The 27493-nt window shown below is 36.9% G+C and overlaps 3 protein-coding genes across 6 annotated transcripts; 1 reads left to right on the top strand and 2 right to left on the bottom strand.

Annotated features, from left to right (window-relative positions):
• Positions 1–425: 425 nt before the first annotated feature.
• On the bottom strand, positions 426–4699 carry LOC103445180 (LL-diaminopimelate aminotransferase, chloroplastic-like). Its single transcript, XM_008384168.4, has 10 exons — positions 4336–4699; positions 4158–4234; positions 3949–4016; positions 3499–3615; positions 2384–2446; positions 2147–2251; positions 1993–2043; positions 1437–1757; positions 1098–1304; positions 426–992 (listed from the first exon to the last, which is right to left on the bottom strand). Exons 1-10 carry the CDS (start codon positions 4419–4421, stop codon positions 699–701), a joined length of 1389 nt encoding a protein of 462 aa, XP_008382390.3. The 5' UTR covers positions 4422–4699; the 3' UTR covers positions 426–698.
• Positions 4700–5988: 1289 nt separating this feature from the next.
• LOC103445178 (uncharacterized) lies at positions 5989–9224 on the top strand. 4 transcript variants are annotated; one of them, XM_008384163.3, is made up of 5 exons: positions 5989–6277; positions 6863–6928; positions 7976–8150; positions 8327–8588; positions 8680–9224. In XM_008384163.3, exons 3-5 carry the CDS (start codon positions 7982–7984, stop codon positions 8972–8974), a joined length of 726 nt encoding a protein of 241 aa, XP_008382385.1. In that variant the 5' UTR covers positions 5989–6277; positions 6863–6928; positions 7976–7981; the 3' UTR covers positions 8975–9224. The 4 variants fall into 4 exon arrangements, with proteins under 4 accessions (XP_008382385.1, XP_008382386.1, XP_008382387.1 ...); XM_008384164.3 differs by having other exon boundaries at positions 6027–6277; positions 7982–8150; XM_008384165.4 differs by lacking the exon at positions 6863–6928 and having other exon boundaries at positions 6062–6277.
• On the bottom strand, positions 9119–13038 carry LOC103445179 (DUF21 domain-containing protein At2g14520-like). The gene is made up of 11 exons (XM_008384167.4): positions 12560–13038; positions 11788–11864; positions 11609–11692; positions 11209–11322; positions 11027–11113; positions 10736–10875; positions 10551–10638; positions 10118–10191; positions 9891–10015; positions 9468–9739; positions 9119–9370 (listed from the first exon to the last, which is right to left on the bottom strand). Exons 1-11 carry the CDS (start codon positions 12735–12737, stop codon positions 9326–9328), a joined length of 1284 nt encoding a protein of 427 aa, XP_008382389.1. The 5' UTR covers positions 12738–13038; the 3' UTR covers positions 9119–9325.
• Positions 13039–27493: the final 14455 nt, after the last annotated feature.

Raw genomic sequence — 27493 nt, 5'->3', positions numbered from 1 at the left:
TCTTGCTAATTCTCTAAATTCTCCAAACACTTTTCCCTCAAAATTCTAACTTTGGCATCAGATGTTCTTCGCCCAAAGCCCCACCCCCCCCCCCCAAATTCATCGTGGGCGTGTGAGGCTCTTGGCCTTGACCTATGGTGTTATTTGTTTTGTAGGTACAATTTTGTCCAAAAATAAGGAGGAAGATATTTGCATCCACAAAAATCAATTTATAAATTAACATGCACTAATTCCCTTATTTTGATTCATAAACATATAAATTTAGAAATTCGGCGTGAAAAAAAAACTTGGAATTTAGGACTTTCAATTCCTAAATTTAAATTCCATATAAATAAGCGTCATTTTTCAATTTCCATAATTGAGAGTTTAAAAATAACATATTCAATATTCAATTTCATTGTTCTCCAAACAAGAAAATTCACAAATTCTAGAAAATAAAATCCCATAATTTCAATTTCCATCATTTTAAAATTTCAGTAATCTTAAATTTCTTCATCCAAACATAGTGTTACTGCGATAGCTAAAACATGCTTTGCATTCCTAAGAGAATCCATAAACCAATATGACATTGAACTTGAGTTTTCTACTTACTAGCACACAACATTGAACATAAACGGAGGCCACTGTCGATTTTATCTTCGGACTAAATATAGTAGACAGCGGATGCTAATCTCACGAGGCGGATGCTAATCTCTCGATTACTTGTATAATTGCTTGAATCTTTTGCAGGCTTCTAATACATTACTCCTGTGGCCAAACGCACTAACCCTGACGAAACCTTCACCCCCAAATCCAAAACCACTCCCAGGTGTGGTGACCACATGAGTCTTCTCAAGAATCTCGCTGAATACATCCCATGAGCTTCGGCCAGGGAAGTGCACCCACACATAGGGTGCGTTCTTCCCTCCGTACACCTTAAAGCCAAGAGATTCAAATGTCTCCACTATTATTTCTGTGTTTTCTTTGTAGAAACCAATCACCTCGCGCATGGCCTACACGAAGTAGATATCAAACAAATGTAACCATAGCTTGTAACAGATGCAGGCGGATTTCAAATTTGAAACTTTACCAATGAATCAAGACACATAAGAACACACCTTAAGGCCTTCTGGTGAAAGGCAAGCAAGACCACCAGCTTGTGATATATTGGATGCACCATTAAAGCAAGTACTAACGATGCGGTTGAAGTCCTTGGCAACAAGGAATCCATCTGAAAAGAGCAACTGCTTTGGAACAACAGTCCACCCCAAACGAACTCCTGTGAATCCAGCATACTTACTGAACGATGATGTCTCAAGTGCAACCTGCAATGGCCAAACAGAAACACAATACATGAATTAGATTTTGCATATTCATAGATATAAGAGTCTAACATGAACTAGATTTCAATAAAACAAAGAATCAAGAGCCTTGAGAATATGCAAATTATAGATTACCTCTTTGGCTCCAGGGATTTCAAAGATTGAGCGAGGTTTGTCATCTGACATATACAGGGCGTATGCTGAATCGTATACTATGATTGACCCATTATCCTTAGCAAACTGTACCAGTTGTGTCAGTTGCTCCCTTGTTGCAGCAGAACCAGTAGGGTTGTTTGGTGAGCAGAAAAATATGATATCTGTTCGAGAAACAGTGCGTAAATCAGGAAAGAATCCATTCTCAGGAGTACACCTCATGTACTCAATATTTCCGAACTTCTCAACATCTTTCTGATACTGTCCAGTCTGGCCCATAATAACACTTGAGTCTACATAAGCCTGCAAATAAGAAAAGAATATTCTCCTAATTTTTAAACAGTACTTGAACACTTAACACAACATTAACAGAAGATAGATCTTTCTTTTTCCCAATCTTTGTCCATAAATCTTTAAACAGAATGTAATCCTGTACATTAAAAACATGAAAAAAATCCTACCGAACATAACAATAATAGCAAGAGAGATGAGACAGGACAAGATAAACAGGCAACTAAAGAATAAGAACAAGAATTACCGGATAAGATGGATCTTGCACTGCTATTGTGACATTAGACCCAAAAACAACCTACCACGGTAGAAACAAGGCAAACCCCGTATAAGCACATGAAAAATATAAAAGCAAGGTACATAGGAAAAATAAAAATCACGATACATAGAAAGTATGAAACCTGAAGGCGGGATATGTCACATTTTGCACCATCAGAAACAAAGATGTCATCTTCCTCTATGCCAAGGTTGTCATAAAATGCAGAAGCAATTGCAGCTCTTAGTGGCTGAACAGATTAACAATTTGTCTTAGTCTTCATTATCACTAATATTTATATGTTATTTATATGGGAGGATATATTTGCATAGAAGAACTTAAAAACTCGTCAACTAGCAAACCTAATGAGAAGGCCAAATACCTTTTCACCTTGTTCAGGTCCATAACCACTGTAACCCTCTAGGGTAGACAAAGCATGTGCTCTCTGCAAATCAGAAACAACATGGATTTAGAAAGACATAAAAACTGATGAACGTGCTACACATTGTCATTTTTTTTTTCAAGGTAATACACATATAATGCATGTTTTAGAATGCGTATAAATTCTTGACATAAAGATGCTCATGATGCCTGGCTAATATACCACAAAAATAAATATATTGACTTTTCACAGAAAATAACTTTTCTTGATGTGGATTAAGAGCCTATATTTTCAAAGGATAACATATGAGAACAAGATAATCTACTGTATGTGATCTGAGAATAATTGCCAGCCACTATACTATATTACTTGGTTTGCCTCAATCAAAAGGTTGGCTACTTGATTGCTTCAACCAAAACAAGCTCAGTTTACGCTAACAACGAACTTGGATTAGTTGGCTAGCAGAACAAAAGCTAAATGAATCATATAATAATAAAAAGTCAAGAATCTAAAAAAAAGGAGAGGGGGCGGGGTTTATTCTTTGAGTACTTTCACATTAACGTTCAGGTTGGTTATGTTGAAGTTAATCTCCCTCAAAGAAACAAAAGTAAGCAGGAAAGTTTTACATAGAAATAGGAACACGAAAGAAACTAACATCAACAACCATTTAAGGAGGAAATATTTATTTGTGGTGGTCCTGTTGTGGTAGTTTGAAAGTAGCGGGATGATTATATTCTGTTAGCTCCATTCCTTGATCAGCATTTGAATAATTTTACACATTTACAAACATGTATGCTGTTTCTGTTGCAACCATACATACAATCAACCGAAAAACAACTTTGCTCTTATTAATGGAACAGTGAAAGCAATAGGAGAATTTCAATAATTAAAGAACACCAGAGTGAATGCATTCTATCTAGTTTTTCTAAAGACAAGTTAATCAAACCCTAACTTTCTCGCCCCACACCGTTATAAACAGTGCCGGGGTTATTGATAAACCTGCGCCAAGGTGGTTAATTCAGGATCCATTCAGTTAATTGGGACTTTATAGTTCCCTTCTTTTCTTCCACCAGGCTGGGATACCACAATAATAAACAAGTAATAATAAAAGGTACCTTTGCCATTGCAGAGGTTATAACTTCTGGAATGGGCTCAGTGGTGTCACCAATCCCAAGGCTAATCACTTGTGCATCAGGGTACTTCTTCAAGTGCGCCACTCTTCTTCTAGCAACCTATACAATCAATGTAATGTAAAATCACAAATCAACTGGGAAACAGCAATCGATATATGAATAGAGTACAGCATATGCCAAAAAATACGTAAAAACCACAAAAAGCATTAACATTTAGCCACTGGAGTAACTCAATGACTAGCTTTTCTTGATTATGTAAAAACCCAACATTTTATTCAGGATCATATTAGAGATGCTGATTAGGTAAATCGATACGGTAACATTTGAACAAGCAAATGAAAAGGGCAATGCCATATTTGAGAGACCCAGCTAGGAAACTCAACACTAAACCCCAAACCCAGTAAACCCAGCAAGTGAAAGATCATCACAAACCTCTGGAAAGAGATACCCAGCTTGAAGTTTGGCTATGTTAGCATTCCGGGACACCTGGGTTTTGTATTCTTCACATTAAAAATTCAAAAAAGAGAGACTTGTTAGGTTAAAAACTAAATTGAATCAATAAATTCAGAGAAAAAGGAAACAGAGAGAGAGAGAGAGAGAGAGAGAGAGAGAGAGAGAGAGAGAGAGAGAGCGAGAGAGACCGGTCTTCTCTGCCTGCGGAGTGGCGACGCATTTGCAGATGCCAACGTGTTTTGCTGGAAGCGAGACCTTCCGAGCTCTGCAAAACAGTGACAACAACGTGAGCTGTGAGAGATAAAATGTGTTTGGCGGCTGAGAAAATTGGAGGGAAAAAGGAGACGAAAGCGGGAAAATTGATACCTGGAATTGAATGTGAAGTTGTGGTTGGCGAAGAAAGCGGAGGAAGAGGACGAGATCGAAGTCTGCAACAGCGAAGAAGAAGACATTTTTGGATTTTGAAGAATCGCAGACAAGTGTGAGCTTCGAGTTGGATATTTCTGGTTACGTCTCGCCGGCGCTAACAATCAGAAGAGTCTCGTTTGAGAACGTATGGGTATTTTGGTCCTAATACAAGATTTAGAGCAAGTCCACCGTTGGACCTTGCTCGGGGGACTAGCGAGAGGAAAGGGCCCGAGGGCCGGTGGGTTCGGCTCCAGCGTTGGGCAGCCGAGTGAGGGTGGGAGCCTGAGAGCCAGGCCGTGAGAGCAATTCCACCGTGGAGCCCTCCACTATTCAATGCTATTAAACAGTAACTCCCTTAAATGAATAGTAACTACCATTAATGAATAGTAATTTTCATTTACATCTCCACCCTTGGAATCTTCCCCCTGGCAATAAGCAATTAAAATAATAGTTTTTTTTGTTTGTTTAAATAATAAAAAAACCCTATCTCTCTCTCTCTCTCTCTTTCTCTCTGACACAAAAAAACATAAAATATTGCAAAGCCCTCGGGCCACAGGCCCGTCGACTCCCCACCCCCCCTCGCTCGGGCTCCCACCCTCACTCGGGCCCTTCCCCGCTGGAGCTGCTCCCACCGGCCCTCAGGCCCTTTCTCCTCCCCTGTCGCCCGAGCAACCAGCATCCGCTGGAGTTGCTCTGAGGGATTGCCAGCCCTTCAGCACGAGGGGTGTGATGTGAGGCTGATCCCATGTCTGGCGTCGGTCGTTTTTTTTTTTTTTTTTTGTGTCAGGCGCATGCCCCTCACGCATGCGTGGGGCGCGTCAGCCGACACATTTTCAGAGTGAATGACCTGCGCGCAGTGATCGTTGGGAAGCCACGTGGCTTCCCACGGTCCGTTCGATCCCAACGGCTCTTTAATACGAACCGTCCGATTTCCAACGGTAATAAAAAAAAAAGCTGATTTAATATCAATCGTTCAATCTGAGATCAACGGTTGATGTTAATCTGCTTTATAAATTTAAAAAAATAGTTTTAAAATTAAGAAAAGTTACCGTTGTGACACGTGGCACAATCTGGAGTGTTGGAATTCAATTTTTTTAAAATCCAACGGCAGAGATTAATTATTTGAATAAAAAAATTTAAAAATGTAAAAAATCTGAAAAAAAATATCTGAAAATTTAAAAAAAAAATGTTTCTACTTTTCTATAAATATCTTCTTATTATCATCTACCTTACACCACAATTTCATATATTCTCAACTACTTTCAATCACATTCCTATCTTTCTCTCAAAGTTTCAATCCAATTTTTTTTCAACAACTACGGATGCAGGTACGAATAACTATCTTTTCGAAAGGTACGAATAATTATCTTTTCAAATAATGACACGTAGCGCAAAGAGAACGATTTAAAATCTTATCGAAATCTATCCTCAAAGATTATGAAAAGATAACAATATGTGGCACGATGACATTGGATAAAAATCTTATCGAAATTTATGATCAATAATAGTCGTTTTGGATAAATGATACGTGACGAAACAAGAATGATTTAAAATATCTTATCCAAAATTAAAAATAAATTTATTTAGTATTATTTTGTAAAAAAAAAAATTAATAATATTTTATTGCCTATTGCTAAGGTTATTCAAGTGCAACGACGGATATGAAAAAACAATTACTGTTCATTAAGCAGTTACTGTTCACAATGTGGTTTGAATAGTAGATTTGGATTGCCTGAGAGCTCCAGGGTGGAGTTGCTCTTAGCTTTCCTTCTTGCGTTTAGGGAAAAGGATTCCTCTCTACTCTCCTCTCTCCTCTCTCTCTCACCTGACTTCGATTCCCTTCACCGCCGGAAGCAGCGGACCGAGACGCTACTAATGGCGGAGGAGCGCCGTCACCGGGGTAAAACGCCGACACTATTTTTTTTAAATAATTTTCTTTGAGCATTTCGCTTGAATATTGAGATTCTTGAGACGAAATTATTGGAAAGAGTAGGAATGAGATTCTAGGGTTTCGTTAGCATACATTCAAGTTCGCAATTTCGATTGACTTTAATTTCTGATGGCCACCACTTTGATTAAGAACATAAAGACGAGGTTTTTTCATGTATGTCTTTCAAAAGCCTTTTTTTTAGCTTGATTTTCTGTCTAATTTTGTGACTTTGATTAGTCTGTTGTGGAATTCTGTAATTTTTCAAATTTGACATTGGATTGTCTCTAATTCTGTTTGGTTTTGTGGAAAGTTTTGTAATTCTGGTTCGTCTGCGTGTTTCGATGAGAATTCTCGTGTGGGTTTGGTTCTAGTTTGAATGTTTCTGCATAATTTTTAGTTTGGTTCAGTACAACAACATCAACAAAGCCTTACCCCGCTAAATGGGGTCGGCTATATGAATCTTAGAACACAACTGCGCTTGATTTTATGTCATGTCGTCCGTTAGATTCAAGTATAAACAGTTTCCCTGAATTAATGCAAGACTGGTTGTATCAGGTTGAGGACATCCAAAAGAAAGTTTGAGTAGCTAATAAAGTGCCATAACGACAGGGTTTCCATTCGGTAATCTGCTTCAGCTGTGTCTTCACTTTACATTACAGCGATAACTTACAGTTCGTGACTTGGTCTGCACTAGCAGTTTAGAGTAGATATTTCCAGAATATGCTTTCATTTGCTATATACCTGCTTGATTCTTTAGTTAAGCTCTGGGAATCCCAGCTCGTATTCCTGGGAAGTCCCCAGTTTGCTTATCGTAAATCTGTGTTTGAGGAAGGTTTGAATTAGCTTCTTTCAATTTTCCTTGTAGTCATTATGATATCAGAGAGAGGTGTCCAGAACTAAGTTTTTGAACTAGTTTATGATACCAGAAAGTCCAAAAGATTGATGTTTTAATTTTCTCAATGGCTTTTCTCAAGGAGAGTAGATGGTTTTTCATCAATGCTCTACACTCTCAATTTGTTAGTTGAACATGAAATTTTACAATTCAGATTGAATATCGTTTAACTTGAAATTTTACTTTTGTTTTTAATTGTCTTCCTGCTTGGAACATCGTCAAGAATATGTAGAGTTATGAGCTTTTAAATTAGTCTTTATCCTAGTAATATGGTTCCCGTGATGCAATTAGAGTAGTGGCCAGAAGAATTCTACAAACTTTTTAATGCCATGTTCTCCATGTAACGAGAATAGATGGTTCTTCATTATCGCCCCGCATGCTTCGGTTTTGCTTTTCGTTGAAATGCTGGAAATGCATATCAGATACAATTGTAGCAGTCTGCCTGCAATTTTTTATCAACTCTGTCTTGTTTCATTTTGTTTGCCATCAAAGATGATGTATACTCACTGTCAGCTGTCCCAATGCAACAGAAACCGCCCCTCATTCAGAAAGTGTACCTTGGTTATGTAGCAATAGGTTGTTGACATGAGTGTGTATTTCTCCTTTTGTTCGTGAATGGCTCCCCTCGTTCAGAAAGTTTACTTGTGTCTCTCTCAAGTTTACAACTAATAGTCAAGCAAATTTTAGTGCTTCTCACCTTTCTACTCTTTTTCACATTTATGTTAAAGTTCACTGTGATTCCGAAGCTGTATTGATCAAGATTCTTTGCTTAAAAGGGTTAGATGGATTTAGAGACGGAGAACAGAATAGCTGCAATTCTTATGAGAGAAGCCGCTGAATTGCGGCGTCAAGCTGACAAGGAAGGTGTGCATGCTTATCTTCAACAGCCTAAAACAAGGTTCCGACCAAATTCACGGTTCCTCAGTGCTACTGTTCGTGGTGTGCAACAAGGTCGGTTCCTATACTGCTGTATTAGAATTTCAGTACAAACATTATTCTCTCTCTACTGTGACTTCATAATTCTGTTTTTATTAGCATGTACGAGGTTCTATCCACACCCATGTTTTATTTGTTTGGTGACCGCTGTCATTGAGCTCTCAAGTTCTATTGTTGTTTGTTTTCTCCAGCAAATCGAGCTGTTGAAGTGAATGAAATGTGGCGACTCCGGCAGAAAGAGAAGGAATTGGACAATAGGCTGAAAGGGAACAAGGATGAGAGCAGGTGTCGCGGAGATAGCGACTCTCCAACACCCAGTGGTAAGGGACATGCCGTCGCAGATGACAGTGCCGGTCCTTCTTGCTCGTCAAGGAAAAGAGAATACGAGAGCTGCCATTCAAGGCAAGAGAATGGTTTAGGAGAAGAAGAACTCGAAGAATTTTTACATTCAAGGTAACCCTCTCTCTGTCGCTCTCGCTCCTCGCCACCCCTCGTGTAGGAGAGAATATATGACTAATTAGCATGATTTTGCATGCTATGACAGAGTCAAGCGTGGCAGAGGTGCTGTTGGGTCAAGGACGGATGAAACGGGTCCTTATCTTCCCCGTTCTTCGGACTCCAATGAAGAGCTGCTGCAGAGGCCCAGTGTACAAGAACACCGTGCGTATGGACCAGAGAGGCCTTCACATAACTTATGTTATCCTTCCGAAGAGGAGAATGACGATGAGAGGAAGAAATCAAAAAAGGTGAAGTCTGGTAGCCCGAACAAGCACAAATGCAAGGAAAAATCTAAAGAGAAGAAGAGGAAGGACGAAAAAAGAAATAAATACCATACTTAGAGGCGCTTTATCTGAGAAGAATTCTCTAGCTTGTACGGAATTGGTGCATATTTTTCTCGAATCCCTGTAAACCCTACAAAGCGATGCGCCTGTGTTGCCTACCAGAGCATCTGAAAAGCCTGGTCACTCAAAAGACGACCATCATAAACTCAAAATATTCAGAACTTTGCCTGGAGAAAGTTGACGTTCGTCTAATAACTTCTCAACCATATGACTTTTTAATACAGTTTTAGTAGAGTTTTCTAACAAACCTGTCTCAGCACTTACAGACACAAATGACAAAAAAATTAACTAATCTTCCGTTGTAATATGTACGGCACGGAGACAACCCGCTTCCGAGAAATGCCAGTGTTATGAGTCCTCAAACTGATGGTCAGTCTCATCGAAAATCTCCTCCTACATAACAAATATTGATGTCAGGATATGAAGCCTCGTAAGAGAAAATGTGGATACAACAAAAAATACAAATGGTGCTTAAAGCGAGAGCTAGTACCTGTAAAAGTTCTTCGATAACATCTTCCATTGTTATGATGCCAACAGCCTCTTCCTCTTCAGGGAGCTTGGGGAGTGGCTCACTATCAATCTGCAGAATGTCTGAATATATCTCCTTTGTCCATTTCTTGCTTCTGGACCCACTCCTGTATGAATTATTTGCACTGTTTGTATTTGTAAAGCTCTTCCACTTCTGTAGTGATCTTTTGCTCTTCAACTTCTCATGAAGAGGCTTTTCACCGTCAATGTCGACTTTCACTTCTTTCACTGGATCTATTGAGAGAGATACAGAGAACGGTTATAATCAGTCTCTCACAAAAAAAAAAAAATAAAGTCCAATCATAGAGTCTAAAGGTGTCAGGTGGAAAATTTTTGCCAATGGAAATTTTTTCAAGGCATTCTACAGTAGGAAGCAGGTACTTACTGTCATCCGGATTGCCATTAGTCTGCTCCGTGTTCTTATTGCACCTTCTTACAACAATAGCCATGTGACTGTGACCTTTCTGGAACTCGTTCAATATGTCATATAAGGGCAACGTTTCTGGAACCCTATCAAACAAATGAGAGTACAACACCCATTTATGTAAATCATCATAAATTTGTACCGCAATTAATATTACAACAAAAATGACCTCAACCAACGCAAAATACCTTGGAATCTTGCGTATAGTGACATTCTTTACAGGCACTTCATCTTCTGGGTTCACCGTTAACAAATTTTTTACCTAAATTTTGAATTTAAATAGTTAAGAGAAGTATGTTACAAAGAAAAATATAGCGACCTAATACCAAGATAAATCAAATGGAATGAAAGCAGAAAACAAGATACATTAACTTGTTTATCATGCTCAAAATTTAAGCACTAATTAACTCAACATGAATTTGGATTACAATTAATTTAGTAACCTGTTTTAAGTTTCATAGCACAGCTTTTCAACATGTCCTAGAAATTGCCTATGCGCAGAGAATTTCAAACTCAAAGTTGACAGAGATAATTAAGCCAAGTAAGTTCTGATTTACACTGGTTTTAACCAGCAAGTTGGGAACTTGGGAGGTATAGAAAAGGGCATGGTTAAAAATTTACCAGGATGAGTCCAATAATATTCGTAGGCTCCTCATAATAAACCGGTACTCTGCTATGCCCTTTCTCCAATATTAGATTCATCAAATTCCTGTGTGATAAGCAGCATTTAGGGTTGCAAATCAAAACATTGTTATACTACCAATGAAAGTTGACTTTTCTGCTATAATGTGTAAAGCATAATAAACCTGTCAAGCTTGGCATTGATATCGATTGCAAAAGTTTCAGCTATGGGAGTCATGGCATCTCTAGCTGTTTTCTCAGAGAGTTCAAGTGCTCCGGCAATAATGGTTGTTTCATCATGTGTCAACTCTCCACCTTTTCCAGCCTAGAGCAATACAGTCATATATGGTTATGAGGCAGGTAGTAAGTACTCTAATAACAGAAGTGAGAAGAACAAACCCAACGAAAGAATTACTGAAGAATGATGAAGTTATGTGACAGTTGACAATTCAATTTAAGAGAGCTGTCAGACGTACCTCATTACCATGCATATCTACAAGCGTTTTCAACTCAGCTCTGCGAAATAGAGCTACATGTCCATGGCCCAACAGATAGTCTAATAGCTGGAAACCACATAGAACATAATAGTCAAAGAGTTGAACTCATGCCGTGGCATAAGAAATTGCAGAGAAAAAAGTAAGTGCTAAATCTATCATACCTTGCTAATAGGATATGCAACCGGAAAGCAGACCCAAACAAGAACACGGACAAATGGTGCCACTGTTGCACCAATAGCCAAACCATATCGGGAACAAACAGATTGTGGTATAATCTGCAGACACAGATGAACAGAAGTTAGTGGCACGCACGTGCCATGTTTGATATCATCGCTGACTTCAGAAATAAATGTAACATGGTATATCAACACAGGGATATTAAAAGTAACTTTGTGTTCTCAAAGTAATTTTTCTCAATCAGACCAATGAACATCAATCTAGGGTTGTGAATATGCCCTCTCAGTGTTGCCTCAAAGAGCCAGTTAGTTCAGATCATAAATAAATAACTATCTATGTTATAGGCCATCCTACGATACAAACAAAATGGCATGTATCACTTACCTCACCAAACAGAAGAATCAGTGTCACCGAAATGAGGATTGCACCCCAAGCTGTCACCAAACCATCAAGAAAAATGGGGAGTGCCTGAGAGAAGGAACAGAGATTACAATATCGTCTTTCCTTTCATTATTATTTTACCAAAATTCGTATCTTTTCCAATAAACATCAATAACATGTACCTCCATCGCAGCAGCATTGCAAATCAGCAGGGTGCAAAGCAACAGATGCTGTTTTTTGACAACTGGTAATATCTTCGCTGCAATTACAAACAAAATACATAGAGAGACGAAATGATTAGTTAAACCGCATTGTACACATCAATGTCAAACGAAGCTAGTACAACGGAATTTATATTTACAAAGTTAAAACCCCTCGCACAAAATCGTTCTTTTCCCGTAGGTGCATGCTTATCTTTCGACTAAATTTCAGAGTCATGAAAACCCAAGACATTAAACAAAAAAGAACCCCAGTATTAATCATCATGAGGGATGGCACTTTCGGCCGTCAGAAAGCGCTTTTACCCCTGCGAGAAACAATCCTAAACGGGCCCTAGTTCTCACCAAATCACTTTTCATTCATTAATTCCAACACTGACACACCCTTTCTCCTCTCAAAACACCACTTTTCATGCAAATGGAGAACGCAAGTTTCATATTTCAACAAGTGGAAGTGGAATTACCAAAAAATAATTGGGCAAAATACTTCCACAGCGGAACAATCCAATTCAAAACAATCATTTGCAGCTCCTTACAATCAACTTAACCTCGAATCGAAATCGAACAAAAACACCAATCCAGATTATTCTAAAACTAGTAGAAATCAACATCAAATAGGGTCCCACACCATTTTCTTTCCTCCTTTTCTGGCACTTTCCCAGCAGCCAAACAGAGCAGAGAATTCCAAACGAAACATAACAAAAACTCAAAACAAAATGAAAATCAAAAGCCATACCGGCGTGGTTGCGATCCTTCGGCGTCCCGGACTTGGCGAGGACCTCGAGATCGACGAGGCTCATGGACATGAGGCCCAAGGTGAGGCCGGACATTAGCCCCGCGAACAGCACCAGCAGCACGATGACCACTATGTGAATGAAGAATCCGCTGGTGCAGCACTCGTACTCCACCGCCATTAAAGCTGCAAGCTTTTCTTCTTCCTCAGCTCGCAATCAACCGATTCAAGAGCTACCTCCTCCTCCTCCAAAGCTTCCGAATTTGGAAAAAACAGAGCTCCGATATCGCTCCCTCTCAGAGAAGAACCTCCATTGCCAATTGCTCGAGTTTCTTCGACCGAAAGCGGACTCAACAATTTAGAGAGAGAAAGAAGAGAGAGAGAGAGAGAGAGAGAGAGAGAGGGGAGTTTCCAGAAAAACAGTGGGAACAGGGAATATATACCACTACAGTCTTAGCGTCACCATTTTCATCCACTTTGATAATTTTTTTCTTTTCTTTTCACGTTTTGTATTTTATTTTACTTTTATCAAATAACTATTAATTAATTTACATAAAAATAACAAGCAACAGTTTAAACAAGAAATTGAGGATAATGGTTTTTCAGGTGGTTTGGGTGTGGATTGTAGGCTTGCAGCTCCGATGGTTGAAAGCATTTTACTCCTACACTTAAGGTTAAAGTTCGACTTAAATTTTCCTTATTTAGATTTTTTGTAAGAAAAAAAACAGCCAGTTATATCTAAAGTTGACTCATTGCATAAAGGTATTTTATTAAAATTATTTCTTATTTTAGGTTAGACGGTTATGTCTAAAATGCTCTTCTGTAATTGAAATGCTAAAAGAAAAATATATAGTAAAAGAGGGCGTGGGGATGAGAATTATTTTGATGACTCTGCAAGCAAGAATGAATTGACATGTTAGGTCTGTCGCACCAATTTGGTGTGAGTCAAGTGCTAGAAGACGAATGAATCAACATGTTAAGTAATTTGATGTATGAATTATAATTAGAAGATGAATGATAATTCAAAAGCGTCGTGTTTTTTTATGATAGTAGAGTTGAATGTGATCGTAGCTGGTTGTGATACATATAACATTCTCTTATTGATGAGGTTGAGACTTGTTGCCTCGCCCGTGAAATCAATTAGGCATTTGATTGATAAAGCGTGCCATTAAGAGCCCTTCGGTCGTGGAATTCTTATTAGTCCTCCGAGTTAATGACATATCCTTGTTTGCTTATATATAAGTGAGGATTTAGGATTTAGATTCGAATCTTATACATACCATATTTGATACGGAATATGCGGCTTTGATCTCAAGTCTCAACTTCTCAGCAGATTTGCGTCGTTATCATCTTCATTTCTTCGTCGTCTATTTGGTGGGTCCACGTAAGCAAAACCTGCATGCAGCTGCTGGCTAGCTGCTGGCTGAGAGAGAGAGAGAGAGAGAAGCATCGTCATTCTTTTTGGTGTCTTACGCTAATCACATGTTTGATGTTGCTGGCTCTTAAAGATTAATGGGGATTAAATTGTTAATTAATGGGACAACCTAAACATGATTCAATCTCCCGTCTCTTTTCCACTTTGTTTTTATTCATTTTAATATTAAATAAATACAAAGGAATTCGAGAAACTATTGAGTACGACTGTATGTGGGTCTACATACTCACAATAAGATAAAAATAATTATATGCTAGTCTTATCTAATTTAACATTATTGTAAGTTTGTTGCCGCCTTCAGTAAATTAACCTAGAAACAGTATTAAAGGTACTATTTGGTACGTGGGACCGGACGGAACGGAGTGGGACGAGGTGTTCCGTCCATGTTTGGTGCACCTAAAACGGGTGGAACGTGCTGTTCCACAAGACGAGTTTTGGGTGCATTTTCGTTCCACCTCACCCCCTGAAACTACTCGTTCCACACCTGTGGAACACAAAATTATAACATCTCCGTCTCCTTCTTTTTCCTCCTTGTTTCCATCCGAGAACATCTTTGCTCCCTCTTCGTTCTGTCTCGTCCTGTCCAGTCCCATTCCGTTCCGTACCGTCTGCATACCAAAAGGAACCTTGTGTTACGAAAAAATGACCTTTTTAGAGCCGTATGTATATGAGAATATTTCACAAGGAGGTTGGTTAGCTAGAGATTTCTTGTAAAAACATCAACCCCGCTTAGTTTATAATGAGAATATTCCAAACACTTTTTATTTATTCTATTACAGAGGCAGGAATTTGTGATAAACGGGGTACTAGGGTAAATTGCTTCCCAACAAAAAAAAATCTCGAATAATGTGACAACAATGACCCCACATTCTCTGTTGTAGCTGACGTGTTAAATATTCCATCTAGAGAGAGAACGTTAGCAAGAATGAAACTCATAATCATATGCTTTCTCAGCGCTTAAATCGTACAATACGTGAAATAATTAAACAATGCAATCATGATATAAATTAGGGTTCTTTAGATATAAACTCATACAACACTTATTTCTTTAACAAAAACCCATCTCATTTTAAACATCCAAATAAAACCCAAATTTGAAATAAATTGCAATGTAAACAAATAAATACCTATTATTTTCAAAATATTTACAATTGTGCCACAACACCTAATTATGTTGATGAATTTAATTACCACCATAATTATAGCAAATAAGTGCTTTATTATTACAAAAGTATCTACTTTATACTTGTCTTACTATCATCTGTTCTGTTTCTTTTATTTGTTTGACAATCATTTTAGGTAAATTATTTTGCATGTATACGTTAGGCACATTTTGTTGTTATTATATCTGTGTAAAATAAATTACCTATATTTTTAAGTAGAATAAAGGTAATTAATTAACTTTGAATCAATTGGCTAAAAACATCATTTTATTTTGTAGGTAAATAATTTTGCATGTATTATTACATATACTAGGCACATTTGTTAATATTATGTGTTGTTTGCAATCAATCAACATTCATTTATTTTGTAGGTAAATTATTTTGCATGTATTATTACATAAGTTAGGCTGACACACCCCGATCCTAGAATCAAGGCGCGACGGCCAGCACACCTTGATTCTAGGATTGGGGTGTGCCCTTTCGACAACTCTGGAAGTAACTCAAGCCTGTAAGTAACTTCACCAACTCTCAGTGATCACATAAGGTCCGATGTGTTTCAGGTTGTTTTATGGATATTGATGGTATCTTTAAAGCTTCCGAACTGTGTAAATGGTTACGTCACTCTCACGTGACGGCCAGCATGCCCTCCTTCGGGACGGGGTGTGTCATGTTATTTTCTGGGAAAGTATACAGGTTTTACAGTGAGGGGTTATAAATGTTTTAAATGAAATGTCTTGGAAAACTTTGGTTTTACTGACCCACTCAATTTTGTTTTGCGCCCCTTTAGGTTCTAGATAGCAGCGTTGGTGGCCCACGAGGATTCCCATGGCGTACTGACAGACTACATAAATGTAGGACTCACATGCAGGTGTTGTAACTTAGGGCTGGTTTGATATTGCTGTGCTTTGAAAAAAAGCTGTTGTGAGAATAAGCGGCTGTGCTGTGAGAATAAGCGGCTGTGAAATAAATCAGCAGAGTGTTTGGTAAACTTTTTTGTAAAAGTGCTTTTGAAAAAAAAAAAAGCAGTCTAATAGTAGGTCTTTTCATTAAAAAAGCATTGTAGCTCCGTGTGCTTTGAAAAAAAGCCAGTTTTCCAAAGCTGCAAATAGCAGCTTCAGCTTTTTCTTTTGATTTCAGCTTATTCTCACAGCAGCTTCCAAAATAAGCCTTTTTTTTTCAGTTTACCAAACACCTAAAACCCTCACAGCTTTTTTTCATGGGTGCTTTTTTTTTAAGCACCTCACTCCCAAACTAGGTCTTAGTTATGGTCCTACTTGACTGCACCTAGTACTTATACTCTGAATTTGTGTGTTTTACACTTAAACTCACTCTAGCATGCTAGTTGGATATTATTGCTAGTATTTGATTTTTGTTTATTTGTATTTCTCTTATCTTTTGCTTCCGCATCGCACCTTTGGTTATGTCACACTCATGTGACGGCCAGCACGCCTTGATTCTAGGATCGGGGTGTGTCATAGGCACATTTTGATATTATTATATATATATATATATATATATATGTGTGTGTGTGTGTGTGTGTGTGTGTGTGTGTGTGTGTGTGTGTGTGTGTGTATGCAAATAGCTTAAATAACTTTTGAATCAAACAGTATTTATTTATTTATTACGTAGGTAAATTATTTTGCATGTATTATCTTACCTGGAACTTATATTGTTATTTTATATATGTAAAATATTGGTAATTTTGAATAAAATAACATTTGTATATTTGTAAAAAAAAATGCTAATTTACTTGTTACAATTACTTGAAAAGGAAAAAAATGCTTATTTTTACATAAATATGAAAACAACTATATAAGGAAACAAAACTCTAATGTCATGTAATTTTTGTTATTAATATGCATTGAAATCATGACACTCAAATTTTTCTTTTCCAAATCTGCATAAATATTTCAAAACATTTCAAAACATTTAAATATTTAATGGGAGACATTAAATAAAATGCACATTAATTATTTTGAATTAAGGGAACATTAGGGACTAAAATCAATATTTAATCTAACACTAGGTTTTTTTTAAAATTTTAATCTTCTTGAGGGATTAAAGTTCAAAAACTGCTAAAATAAATCTAGATAACAAGTAATAAGCCCAAAGTCAATAATATTAGGGGTAATTTAGACATCCAAAAATACCAATTTTGCCAAGTCATACTTAATTATGGATATTGTTTAGTTGGAGCCTGATCATTGGGTTTTTATTAGAAAATTTTACAATTGGGGGTTTTAGTTAATGAAAATTGAATTCCAAGGGATATACTCATATTTTCAGTATAAATTAATGATAAACATGCACCATCATTCATGGAGGAGATGCTCGAACATGCAGCCTTGATTTGGAGTCTTATATTCATTGTTGTCACAATCTTGCAAAATTCTAAACGATGCTAGGCTCTAATCAAGCGACAGGTTGAGGTCTAACGCCTAGGTCTTAGGCGGACTAGGCGGATTTGTATTTTTTAAGTAAATTAATTATATAGTTTAATGTGTTTCAATATCCTAGTACATAAGGTGTTGGGTTTCCACGTCCTAGGTTCGAAATTTTCTCCTAAATAATTGTAATAGTTTCAAATTCTTCCCTTCCCTTCAATAATAATAATTTATTACGAAATATGTCATTGTTGCAGTCCTGTTATATTAGTAATGTGATTGTGTAAATCCTAACATATCTAGGATATCCTTATGGGATTCTACCATATCTCTTAGACTAGATATTATCCTATTAGAGTTGTAATCCTATAAGGTTAAGGAATTTACACACCTCACAGTTACGCATCTCTCTATTCTCTCTCTATGCTGCCGACCATCCCCCTCTATGTCATCTATAATTGTTCAATAAATTAGGCCTACAATATATTATCAACACACTCTTAACGTTGCGCTAAAGAGAATTTGGTCTCCAATTAGGGGAGTACTACTATTTTAATCATTCCTTTTATGATTAATTTTATTTTATTGAATTAATCTACATGCTATTGATTCAATTTAATTTTTCTTTGTTGAATGTGATACACCGCATTGAAGATGCAATTTCAGCTTTCCAAGAAGGATCTTCTACAAATTCAAAGGCTTTTGTGTGGGTTATGATATTCTTATTCATTTATAGTTCACTATACATGCCAATAATTTGGTTAATTTGCCAATTTGTTTATTTCACATTCAGGAAAAGAAGGAAGGCACTGGTATGATCAACTATATGACACATTTCCTTCTTATCTCTCCGACTCTCATCATTTGAGGTATCATCGACGCTCACCATGGTACAGCATAATCCACAATGATGAAATATATAAGGTTAGAGTGACGGTTGGATACATGTGAATAATTATCATGACATCAAAAGGATCATGTGGTCACATATAAAATTATAACATAATCCACAAAGATGAGATACCTAATCCACAACGATCACATATACAATTAGAACATAATCCATAACAAGCACATGTATAATTAGAACACAATCCCCAACGATCACATATCATAATTAACTTTAATAAAAAATTACCACTACATCGGAAAAATCATGTGGTCTCAGGGATTGCAACAAGTTCCCTGCAAGGTCGCTCGTCACCAAGCTTCTGGCAACTCCTTTCTCTTCACCGCCTACGTACTCCTTTTTATTATCGTATGTAACCCACCTCCCACTGTGACATATCATTAAATGTACTTCTCCCATGTTATGTTGCACAAACTTGAAATTATATATAAGATACATGCATCAAAACTTGTGAACATTCCCGCTTGTCATATTAAGTTACACCCATGCACACCATTTGCACATAACGGAGTTTTTTTTCTCCAAATTTCTGCAATTGGACACTTGAAACAGAAGTTGGAACATACCCAGTATTTTACCATGTCAAAAATCAAGCTTTTTCCACAACCTATAGCCCCTAACATGAAACACAAACTCTTATTAAACTTCTAGATATTAATTCAATGTTATAAACAACTCATATATTCCATTAAACTTGGTACAGGAACTTGGAATTAAACACCCTACCTTAGTAGCCTCCCAAACTGAGCCGATACATGGGGTGTCGAAATATATATGTCGTAACTTTAGTGGTTGGAAAAAATGGAAACTTTTCGGCCAAATTGGGAAATACAATACAAACGTGTTATCTTTAAGTATGAAAGACTTTGTTGTGTTTGGTTATGGAAGAATAACACACATAACTCACAGATCTGAGCTCAAACCCCAAAACTCCGACCTCACTCTTCTTAGCTCGCTTTGGACATCCCTGTGTTCAAAATCAGAGCTCATAGTTTTGAGCTCAACCCAAAAATCCAGAGCTCACTCTTCTCAGCTCTCCCTCGATTCCCCCTCTTTGAAATCAAAGCTCACACATAAGCTCAACCCAAAAACCTAGAGCTCAAAACTCTCTCCCGACATCCCTCTCTATAAATATGCTAAGAGAAATAACGCCATTAGCTGTAAGTTTTTACTATTTAATTATGGGTATTTTTATCATTTCACTTTTGTGCATGGTGTGCATGGTGTGCATGGTGTGCATGAAGTGTGCATGGCCAGTTTGTCCTATTTTGGTCCCAAGAACAAGAAAATGGCCCATTTTTGTTTATTTCCCTTTTTTTATTCCCTAAGTGTGCATGGCCAGTTTGTCTTATTTTGGTCCCAAGAACAAGAAAGTGGCCCATTTTTGTTTATTTCCCTTTTTTTATTCCCTAATGTTTAGTAAACAAAATAGTAACTTGTAATCGTGATCTTCATAATCAAAATCCAACTCCGTCAGGGCCGGCCCTAAGGGTAGCCCAAGTAGGCACCCGCCTAGGGCCCCCACTTCGAAGGGGCCCCCAAATTTTTTTTATATCCTGTAAATAACATATAAATACAAAAAAAGTAAGAGATATCATAATTCATTTGTTGGTGCAGTGGAAATGTTCGACTTTCTTTTTCTTTAGAGTGTTGAGTTCAAAACACAGAGATGCCTTTTTTAGTCACGAAAATTTTCTTGTTTTTCAAATTTACAGTCAATCCTTTTGTCCAAATATATATAAATTTATAAAAATGTTGACCTTAAAAACTACCAAACCTACGTGGTGCACAGGCCGAGTAATTAATAAGTTAACTACGTCCTTCGATTATGTGCGGGGCGTGCCAACTCGACGGCCAAGTTCGGCTAGTGAGTAAAATATGTGGATGTGGCGTTCAGCACTTTGCTGACTTCTTGACCTCGAGACTACGGCCGAGAAAGGAACACGTCTCGGCCTTCGAGTTATAGAGCCTGAAGATAAGGCTGCTAGTTCTAGGAAGTTCAATATCAAATTCGGCTTTCAATATGCTAAATGTAATAACATGTAACACCTCACTTTGCCAAGAAGGCTAATGAGATGACCTCTGCCCATAAGGATTAAAAAATCCTTCTCAATCGAGACTATAACCGGTCAGCCTCGATACAGTTTTGTTTATCCAAACTGAAGGTGCTCTGCGGTCGGCTGATTCTACTGCAACAGTGATATTTATCCAAACTGAAGATGTCACCGGTTGCCTTCACAGTGCTGTTTATCCACACTGAAGATGTGTCGGTGGAAAAAGAAAATAAAAACCTCAAGGTTGTTGAGAGGTTTCGCGTAAAGCGAGGGTTTACGTATAGCAATTTGTTTGTTGAGTTGGAGACTTCTTTTCCGTTGCACGGCATTTGTATTTATAGGAACATATTTTCTGTTTGGCACGGCCGGGATAATAAGCAGAAACCGACTGAAACTCAAACTCATAAAAATGACTGATCCATGACATAGGTGCTAAAGCCTATCTTCAGATGGCCGATTCTTCAAAGATAATAAAAGCCCATCTTGACTTATCCCATCGTAATTAAAAGCCTAGCCTAGCTAGGCTTTCTTTTCTTGTCATAATTCCATCACCTATCCAACCATCCTGATCCCATTTAATGAATTTCAAACCATTTTAAATTCATTTCTAACTACTTGTCAATCTGTCACCACCACCACATGCCAGATATCCCAAATCAATTTGAATTGTACCACTTGCTTGGGGATATAATCTGCATCCTATCCATTTTAAGAATATGCCAAGATAATTCATATTAAAAGATAATTATTATGATAAAAACCATAATATTATCCTTTAACAATAACAAAAATTATCTCCACTTTTCCATCCGATGGTTGAGAACTATGCTGACTCAACGGCCTTGATGACACGGGCCGATGGTGTAAATTTAGGTTCAAACATTGTCCCCCAGTTTCCTTGAACTTCAGCTCATAACCCAAATGGTTAAGGAAATTAAGTCTCTCCAGCTAATTAGAAGTACTTTAACCGACATTCCCTGCCACTGTTCACTTGATTCTTAGTAACTTGCCGAGGGAACATGGTCACGGCTTCTTTTGACCAAAGAACAACCCATGGTCGAAGAGAAGTGATAAACAATCATGAATCAAGGTCGAGAAAAAATGGGATTGGGGTCAAGGGTAAAGTGGGATGAGGTCGGGAAGAATTGGGATTGGGAAACATTGAGGTCGGGTCGAGAAAAGTCTTTCCTGGCAGCTCGGCCTGCCTATATATATATATATGTATATATATGTTAAGCCCCAAACCAGCAATCATGACTTATTCGGCCAAATTTCCATTGTGAGGATTCCAGCCGACATCCCAAAAAAAAAATCACCACGACTCACTAGCATCTTCTTGATTAAATGTTTTTGGAGCTTGTACCCACATCCTGACCGTAGCATGCGACCATCGACAGCGGCACCCTTCTACTATTTTCTTGGCATTGACTTATAAGCCAAATGGTTAAGAAAATTAATGGTGTCATAGCCAACAAAATCTTGTCATGTCGCTGGAAAAGAGACTTTGTTCCTCAACAATAACATCTTTGTTTCGCCAATGCTGTGGTCTTTTTCGGATACCAAAATTTTGAACAAGGCTCGGCAACTTTAATAAATAACCTTGTAAACACTTCGACTATCCAACTCACATGGTCAAAAGACTCAGAACTTGCAAATGACACCGAGAAAATCTTAGTCGAGACAAACCAAATTGGGTCAAAGGCTCGGGGACTCTCGCCCTTCGGTTCTCATGGTACTCAGAACTTGCAGTCGGAAAAGGGACAACCATTCGACAAGTCATTTAGCCATCCATTCCTTGGAAATTTAAATTTGGTAACAAAGTTGCCTGATGTGATTCTACTATAAATAAATATATATATATATATATATAGGTAGCCTGACTACCTGATATGATACTGCTGTGTATATATATATTAATAGAGCCACGTGAAGGCCTACCATCTAATAAGGATGGTCTTTTTCCTTTTAACAAATGACTTTGTTAAAACCAAGGTTTGAAATGACATTGTCTGACTTGAAATTTCAAACAAATGCCAACAAATGTTAAAACCAAGGCCCTTTTTTTATATATTCCACTGGAGTCTATCTTCAATTAAATACCATGATTCTTCAATTTGACAGCTGAACTACCAAGTTTTTACCACCAAGACAATATTTTAAGGGTATGGACTTCAAAGCTGACCTCAATCTGCCAATCGTCTATTCGGCTAATCTAGAAGTGGGGATTCCAACCAAATTGCAAAAAACATCACTAGACCATAACAACTCCTTGATTCTCGGCCTTTGAAACCCACCACCTTGCTTGCTTGCTTACCCTCGGCCTAGACAGCCGAAAGCTTTTTTTTTTTAGTATGAGCTACGAGGTCAGGATGCTTGTTGCCCCCTATTTTCTTATGCATCATCGGCTCAAACAACCAGATGGATAAGAATATATAAAAAGAAAACTGAAATCTAATATATGGGAATAAAGTGGCCGATCCATGAGAAGGAGGAGGCCAATGATGTTTTGTTCCTAGTTGAGATCTTTTCATATTAAAATTTTCAATTTGATTTCGCTTTAGGCCGAATAAAGAATAATCTTCAAATACTTTTGACATGGCGAAATTTTTTTTATTTTCGGCCATTAAATGTGTTGAACAATTATTATGCCCCCAGGCATAATAACTTCGCCAATTTCGGCTCTTAACTCGAACAACTTAGCCGAATGAGATTTCTCTATATTGGCTTTATCACCAATAACCATTTCAATTGGCATAGTTTCAGCATCTAAGACCATGTCTCCAATTACCATATCAATTGATGAGGCTTTTTTGTCCGAAGCTGTGTATCGGCCTTGTTCATCATTGGAACACTCTTCTGACGAATCATTTTCTAAGTCAATTTGTGGTTTAGAAACTTAAACTTTTGTTTCTAGGCCTACCACAATTTCAATCTCAATCGAAAAAACAGGTGGCCTAGGTTCTTCTTCAGCCGTCTCGACAATCTTCTTAGGTCGAATGTTGGTTATGGTTGGAGCGAAAACTTGTCCCCCAACCTTTTGATCCAACCATTCTTCAAATGAAATTGATTTGAATCCAAATGGCGTTTTTTTATCGAGCCACTCATAAAATCGAGCTCTATCTTCATTTAACCATTGATCTTGTAAGCTGTGATGAACCTTCACCTTTATCATTTAAGAGAAAGATTTTTGCCTTTCTTCATTTGCTTCAAGGATCCGGTCAAGGAGTTTTTGTTACTCTACAATTTTCTTGAATAGGCACCGAATCTCATCATAATTGTGATCTTGATATATCATGTGAACTTCGTAGTTTTAACAATGTGTCCCACTGGTCGTGCCAAAATGTTGACCCTAAAAACTACCAAGCCTACGTGGTGCACATGCCGAGTAATTAATAAGCTAAATACGCCTTTCGGTTATGTGCGGGGCATGCTAACTCGACGGCCAAGCTTGGCCGGTAAGTAAAATATGTGGATGTTGTGTTGAGCGCTCTGCTGACTTCTTGATCTCACGATTACAACTGAGGAAAGAACACGTCTCGGCCTTCGGGTTCTAGAGCTTGAAGACAAGGTTGCTAGTTCTGTGAAGTTCAATATCAAATTCGGCTTTCAATATGCCGAATGAATAACCTGTAACACCTCATTTCGCCGAGAAGGCTAATGAGATGACCTCTACCAATAAGGATTCAAAAATCTTTCTCGACCAAGACTTGGATAGATAACTAGTCGGCCTCGATGCAGTGCTGTTTATCCAAACTAAAGATGTCACCGGTTGCCTTCACAGTGCTGTTTATCCAAACTGAAGATGTGTCGGCGGAAAAAAAAAATAAAAATCTCAAGGTTGTTGAGAGGTTTCGCGTAAAGCGAGGGTTTACACAGGGCAGTTTGTGTGTTGAGTTGGAGACTTCTTTTCCGTTGCACGGCGTTTGTATTTATAGGAACATATTTTCTGTTTGGCACGGCCTGGATAATAAGCAGAAACCGACTGAAACTCAAACTCGTAAAAATGACTGATCCGCGACATAGGTGCTAAAGCCTATCTTCAGATGGCCGATTCTTCAAAGATAATAAAAGCCCATCTTGACTTATCCCATCGTAATTAAAAGCCTAGCCTAGCTAGACTTTCTTTTCTTGTCATAATTCCATCACCCATCCATGCATCCTGATCCCATTTAATGAATTTCAAACCATTTTAAATTCATTTCTGACTACTTGTCAATCTGTCACCAACACCACACACCAAATATCCCAAATCAATTTGAACTGTACCGCTTGCTTGGGGATATAATTTGCATCATATCCATCCTGTTTAAGAATATGCCAAGATAATTCATATTAAAAGATAATTATTATGATAAAAACCATAATATTATCCTTTAACAATAACAAAAATTATCTCCACTCTTCCATCCGACGGTTGAGAACTATGCTTACTCAACGGCCTTGATTACACGGGCCAATGGTGTAGATTTGGGTCCAAACAAAAACTCGAGTCCCTTTGCAATCTGTTTTTCTTTCAACTTCCCAATCTCCCCATTTCTATTGAATTTTTAGACCAACTATCACATGGTCTTAAAGATTGTACTTTAAGGTAATCAAAACTTTGAATTTATATTTTTCTTTTCAATAATTTTTTATTCAATGGATTGTTTTAATATTCGATTCGTTAGTGTGATGTTGATTTTACGAAAAAAGCACAAGAGAAGCAATTGGCGTTGTTGAATTTATTATACTCATCAATCAAGTTTTATTGTTCTTTACTCCCTTGATCATCAAGTTTTATTGTTCTTCACTCACAATCTTAGACTCTTGACTACAAACATTTAGTACATTTGAGTCTAAAAACATGAGCCGTTTAATGTTTAAGTAATGTTTGTATATTTATCTTCTTTTTATATTAATTTTTAATGATATTGGATATGGAAATAGAATATTTATGTATTTAGCGAATTCTTTTTTATACATATCATTGTACAAAGAACCGGAAATCAGAGAATATTAGGGCCCCATTTCGAAAAATCGCCTAGGGCCCCCAAATTCTCAGGACCGGCCCTGAACTCCGTCCTTTGGTTCCGGTTATAGGTATGTAAACATGCCCTCAATCTCAATGAGTGAAAAAGGCAAATAGGGAATTGTCATTGACATTCTTCTTAATACTTTTGTAAAAATGATTTTTGAATGGCCTATTATCTTTATGCTTATCAAGGTTTATTTTTGGGCTTATTTTTTTATACAATGATATATTTACACTAAAGGATGAGAAAATAAATTTATTTTGAACTCGACATCTACAAGATTTGAACCTAAGATCTCTCACTTACAAGTGAAGAAAAATACCACTGAACCATACTATTAAGTGGCAAAAAGATAAACATAGGTGGTGCAATTAGCTAATTGTCTTAATGATTAATGTCTTTCTTTTTAACTCATTGCGTCTTAGGTTCAAACCTTTTTTCTTCCTATTAATGTAAATTAATGTAAAATATTATTTGTGATAAAAAAAATAACAATGAGGCAATTATTTCTTTTAGGGAGTTTTAATGAAAAGAACTTGGACTAACTTTAATTTAATCAAAAACCACCATAAACTATTATTTACCCAAAAAAGCTTAAAAATTAATCATTAGGACAAAACTATTTATATAATAGGCCATACAAACATAAATACTCACGGGTTGAATTAAAAGCCCAACACAATAAATATTTTTTTTTTCCAAACTTACACCAACGAAAACCAGCCAAGCCCGTTACCTTATTAAACATGAAAGTGATGAATTAGTGTCCACCCTCCCCACTTCTATTTTCTCTCTCTGACATCCACCATTCTCACTTTCATTTTTCCTCTACACAATTTCCAAAACTAAAAATATTACTTTTTCAAATATTACTTATAAAGGAAGTTTTTGGAAGACATCCACCATTCCCATTTTCCTCTACACAATTTCCAAAAACTAAAAATATTACTTATTCAAATACTACTTATAATGGAAGTTTTTGGAAGCGAACGCACTTGTTTAGTCATGGTTGGGGACAATGCCTAACTTCTTTTTCTTCTTTTTTTTCCTAATGTGTTTTGACTTTTGTTTGAATTTAATTCTTTTTTATTCTCTATGTTTTTTTTGTACCTAGTACACTTTTTTCTAAACTATAAGTAACCCTTCAACTTTTGTCACGTTTACTTTTCTTGGGTTAACTATACAAATTTGATACCTTGAGAATTTTTCAAGGGGAAAAAAAAAGAAAAGATCAAATAGCTAAAATATTTTCATAAAGAAACAAAGTTATCAATTATAAACAAATGAAAAGTCTCTAAAATGTAAAATCTTCAAACTGAACATTATTTCTAAAACTGAACACAACCACTATTTTTAGAACTGAGCACTGGCACAACCACTATTTTTATAATTAAACACTAACTATTTGTAGAACTAAATGGTGACTATTTCTTAAACCGAACATTGATATTATCACTATTGTAGTTCCAGAAATAGTGTCGATTATTTTGATTTAGTTTAAAAAATAGTGTGGGCTATTTTGGTTCAATTTCAGAAATATTGTGGGTTATTTTGTTGTAGTTTCAAAAATAGTGTGGTTATTTTGCTTAATTTCCAGAAATAGTGTGATTATATTGGTTCAGTTTAAGAAATAGTATGATTATTTTGCTATAGTTCCAGAAATAGTGTTTATTTTGTTCCCTTCTAGAAATAGTGTCTGCTATTTTAGTTTAGTTTTTAGAAATAGTGCGTAATTTTGCTGTAGTTCAAGAAATAGTGTGGGTTCTTTTGGTTCAGTTTGAGAAATAGTGTTCGTTATTTTGTTGTAGTTTCAGAAATATTGTTTATTTTGTTCCCTTCCAGAAATAATGTGGGTTATTTTGGTTCATTTTCAAAAATAGTATATAAATTAAATTATGTTGACATGACTTAATCGTAACCATTTAAATAAGAGAGAAAATAAGGGGAGAGATTAAGAGGAGAGAACACACACCTCACAA

Source organism: Malus domestica, chromosome 10 (genome assembly GCF_042453785.1).
Source record: "Malus domestica chromosome 10, GDT2T_hap1".
Lineage (NCBI taxonomy): Eukaryota > Viridiplantae > Streptophyta > Magnoliopsida > Rosales > Rosaceae > Malus > Malus domestica.
The sequence above is the reverse complement of the archived record's forward strand: the minus strand, read 5'-3'. Positions and strand labels throughout refer to the sequence as shown.

What these genes read in the sequence shown, in the direction of transcription:
- LOC103445180 (XM_008384168.4), bottom strand. Translation starts at nt 4,421, where the DNA reads ATGTCTTCTTCTTCGCTGTTGCAGACTTCGATCTCGTCCTCTTCCTCC. An exon ending in TGCAAGATCCATCTTATCCG is followed by an intron (nt 1,758 to 1,992) that starts GTAATTCTTGTT and finishes TCTTATTTGCAG; the next exon opens with GCTTATGTAGACTCAAGTGT. An exon ending in TTTCACCAGAAGGCCTTAAG is followed by an intron (nt 993 to 1,097) that starts GTGTGTTCTTAT and finishes TACTTCGTGTAG; the next exon opens with GCCATGCGCGAGGTGATTGG.
- LOC103445178 (XM_008384163.3), top strand. Translation starts at nt 7,982, where the DNA reads ATGGATTTAGAGACGGAGAACAGAATAGCTGCAATTCTTATGAGAGAA. An exon ending in TGTTCGTGGTGTGCAACAAG is followed by an intron (nt 8,151 to 8,326) that starts GTCGGTTCCTAT and finishes TGTTTTCTCCAG; the next exon opens with CAAATCGAGCTGTTGAAGTG. An exon ending in GAAGAATTTTTACATTCAAG is followed by an intron (nt 8,589 to 8,679) that starts GTAACCCTCTCT and finishes ATGCTATGACAG; the next exon opens with AGTCAAGCGTGGCAGAGGTG.
- LOC103445179 (XM_008384167.4), bottom strand. Translation starts at nt 12,737, where the DNA reads ATGGCGGTGGAGTACGAGTGCTGCACCAGCGGATTCTTCATTCACATA. An exon ending in TAATGGCAATCCGGATGACA is followed by an intron (nt 9,740 to 9,890) that starts GTAAGTACCTGC and finishes CTCTCTCAATAG; the next exon opens with ATCCAGTGAAAGAAGTGAAA. An exon ending in TTATCGAAGAACTTTTACAG is followed by an intron (nt 9,371 to 9,467) that starts GTACTAGCTCTC and finishes TTTGTTATGTAG; the next exon opens with GAGGAGATTTTCGATGAGAC.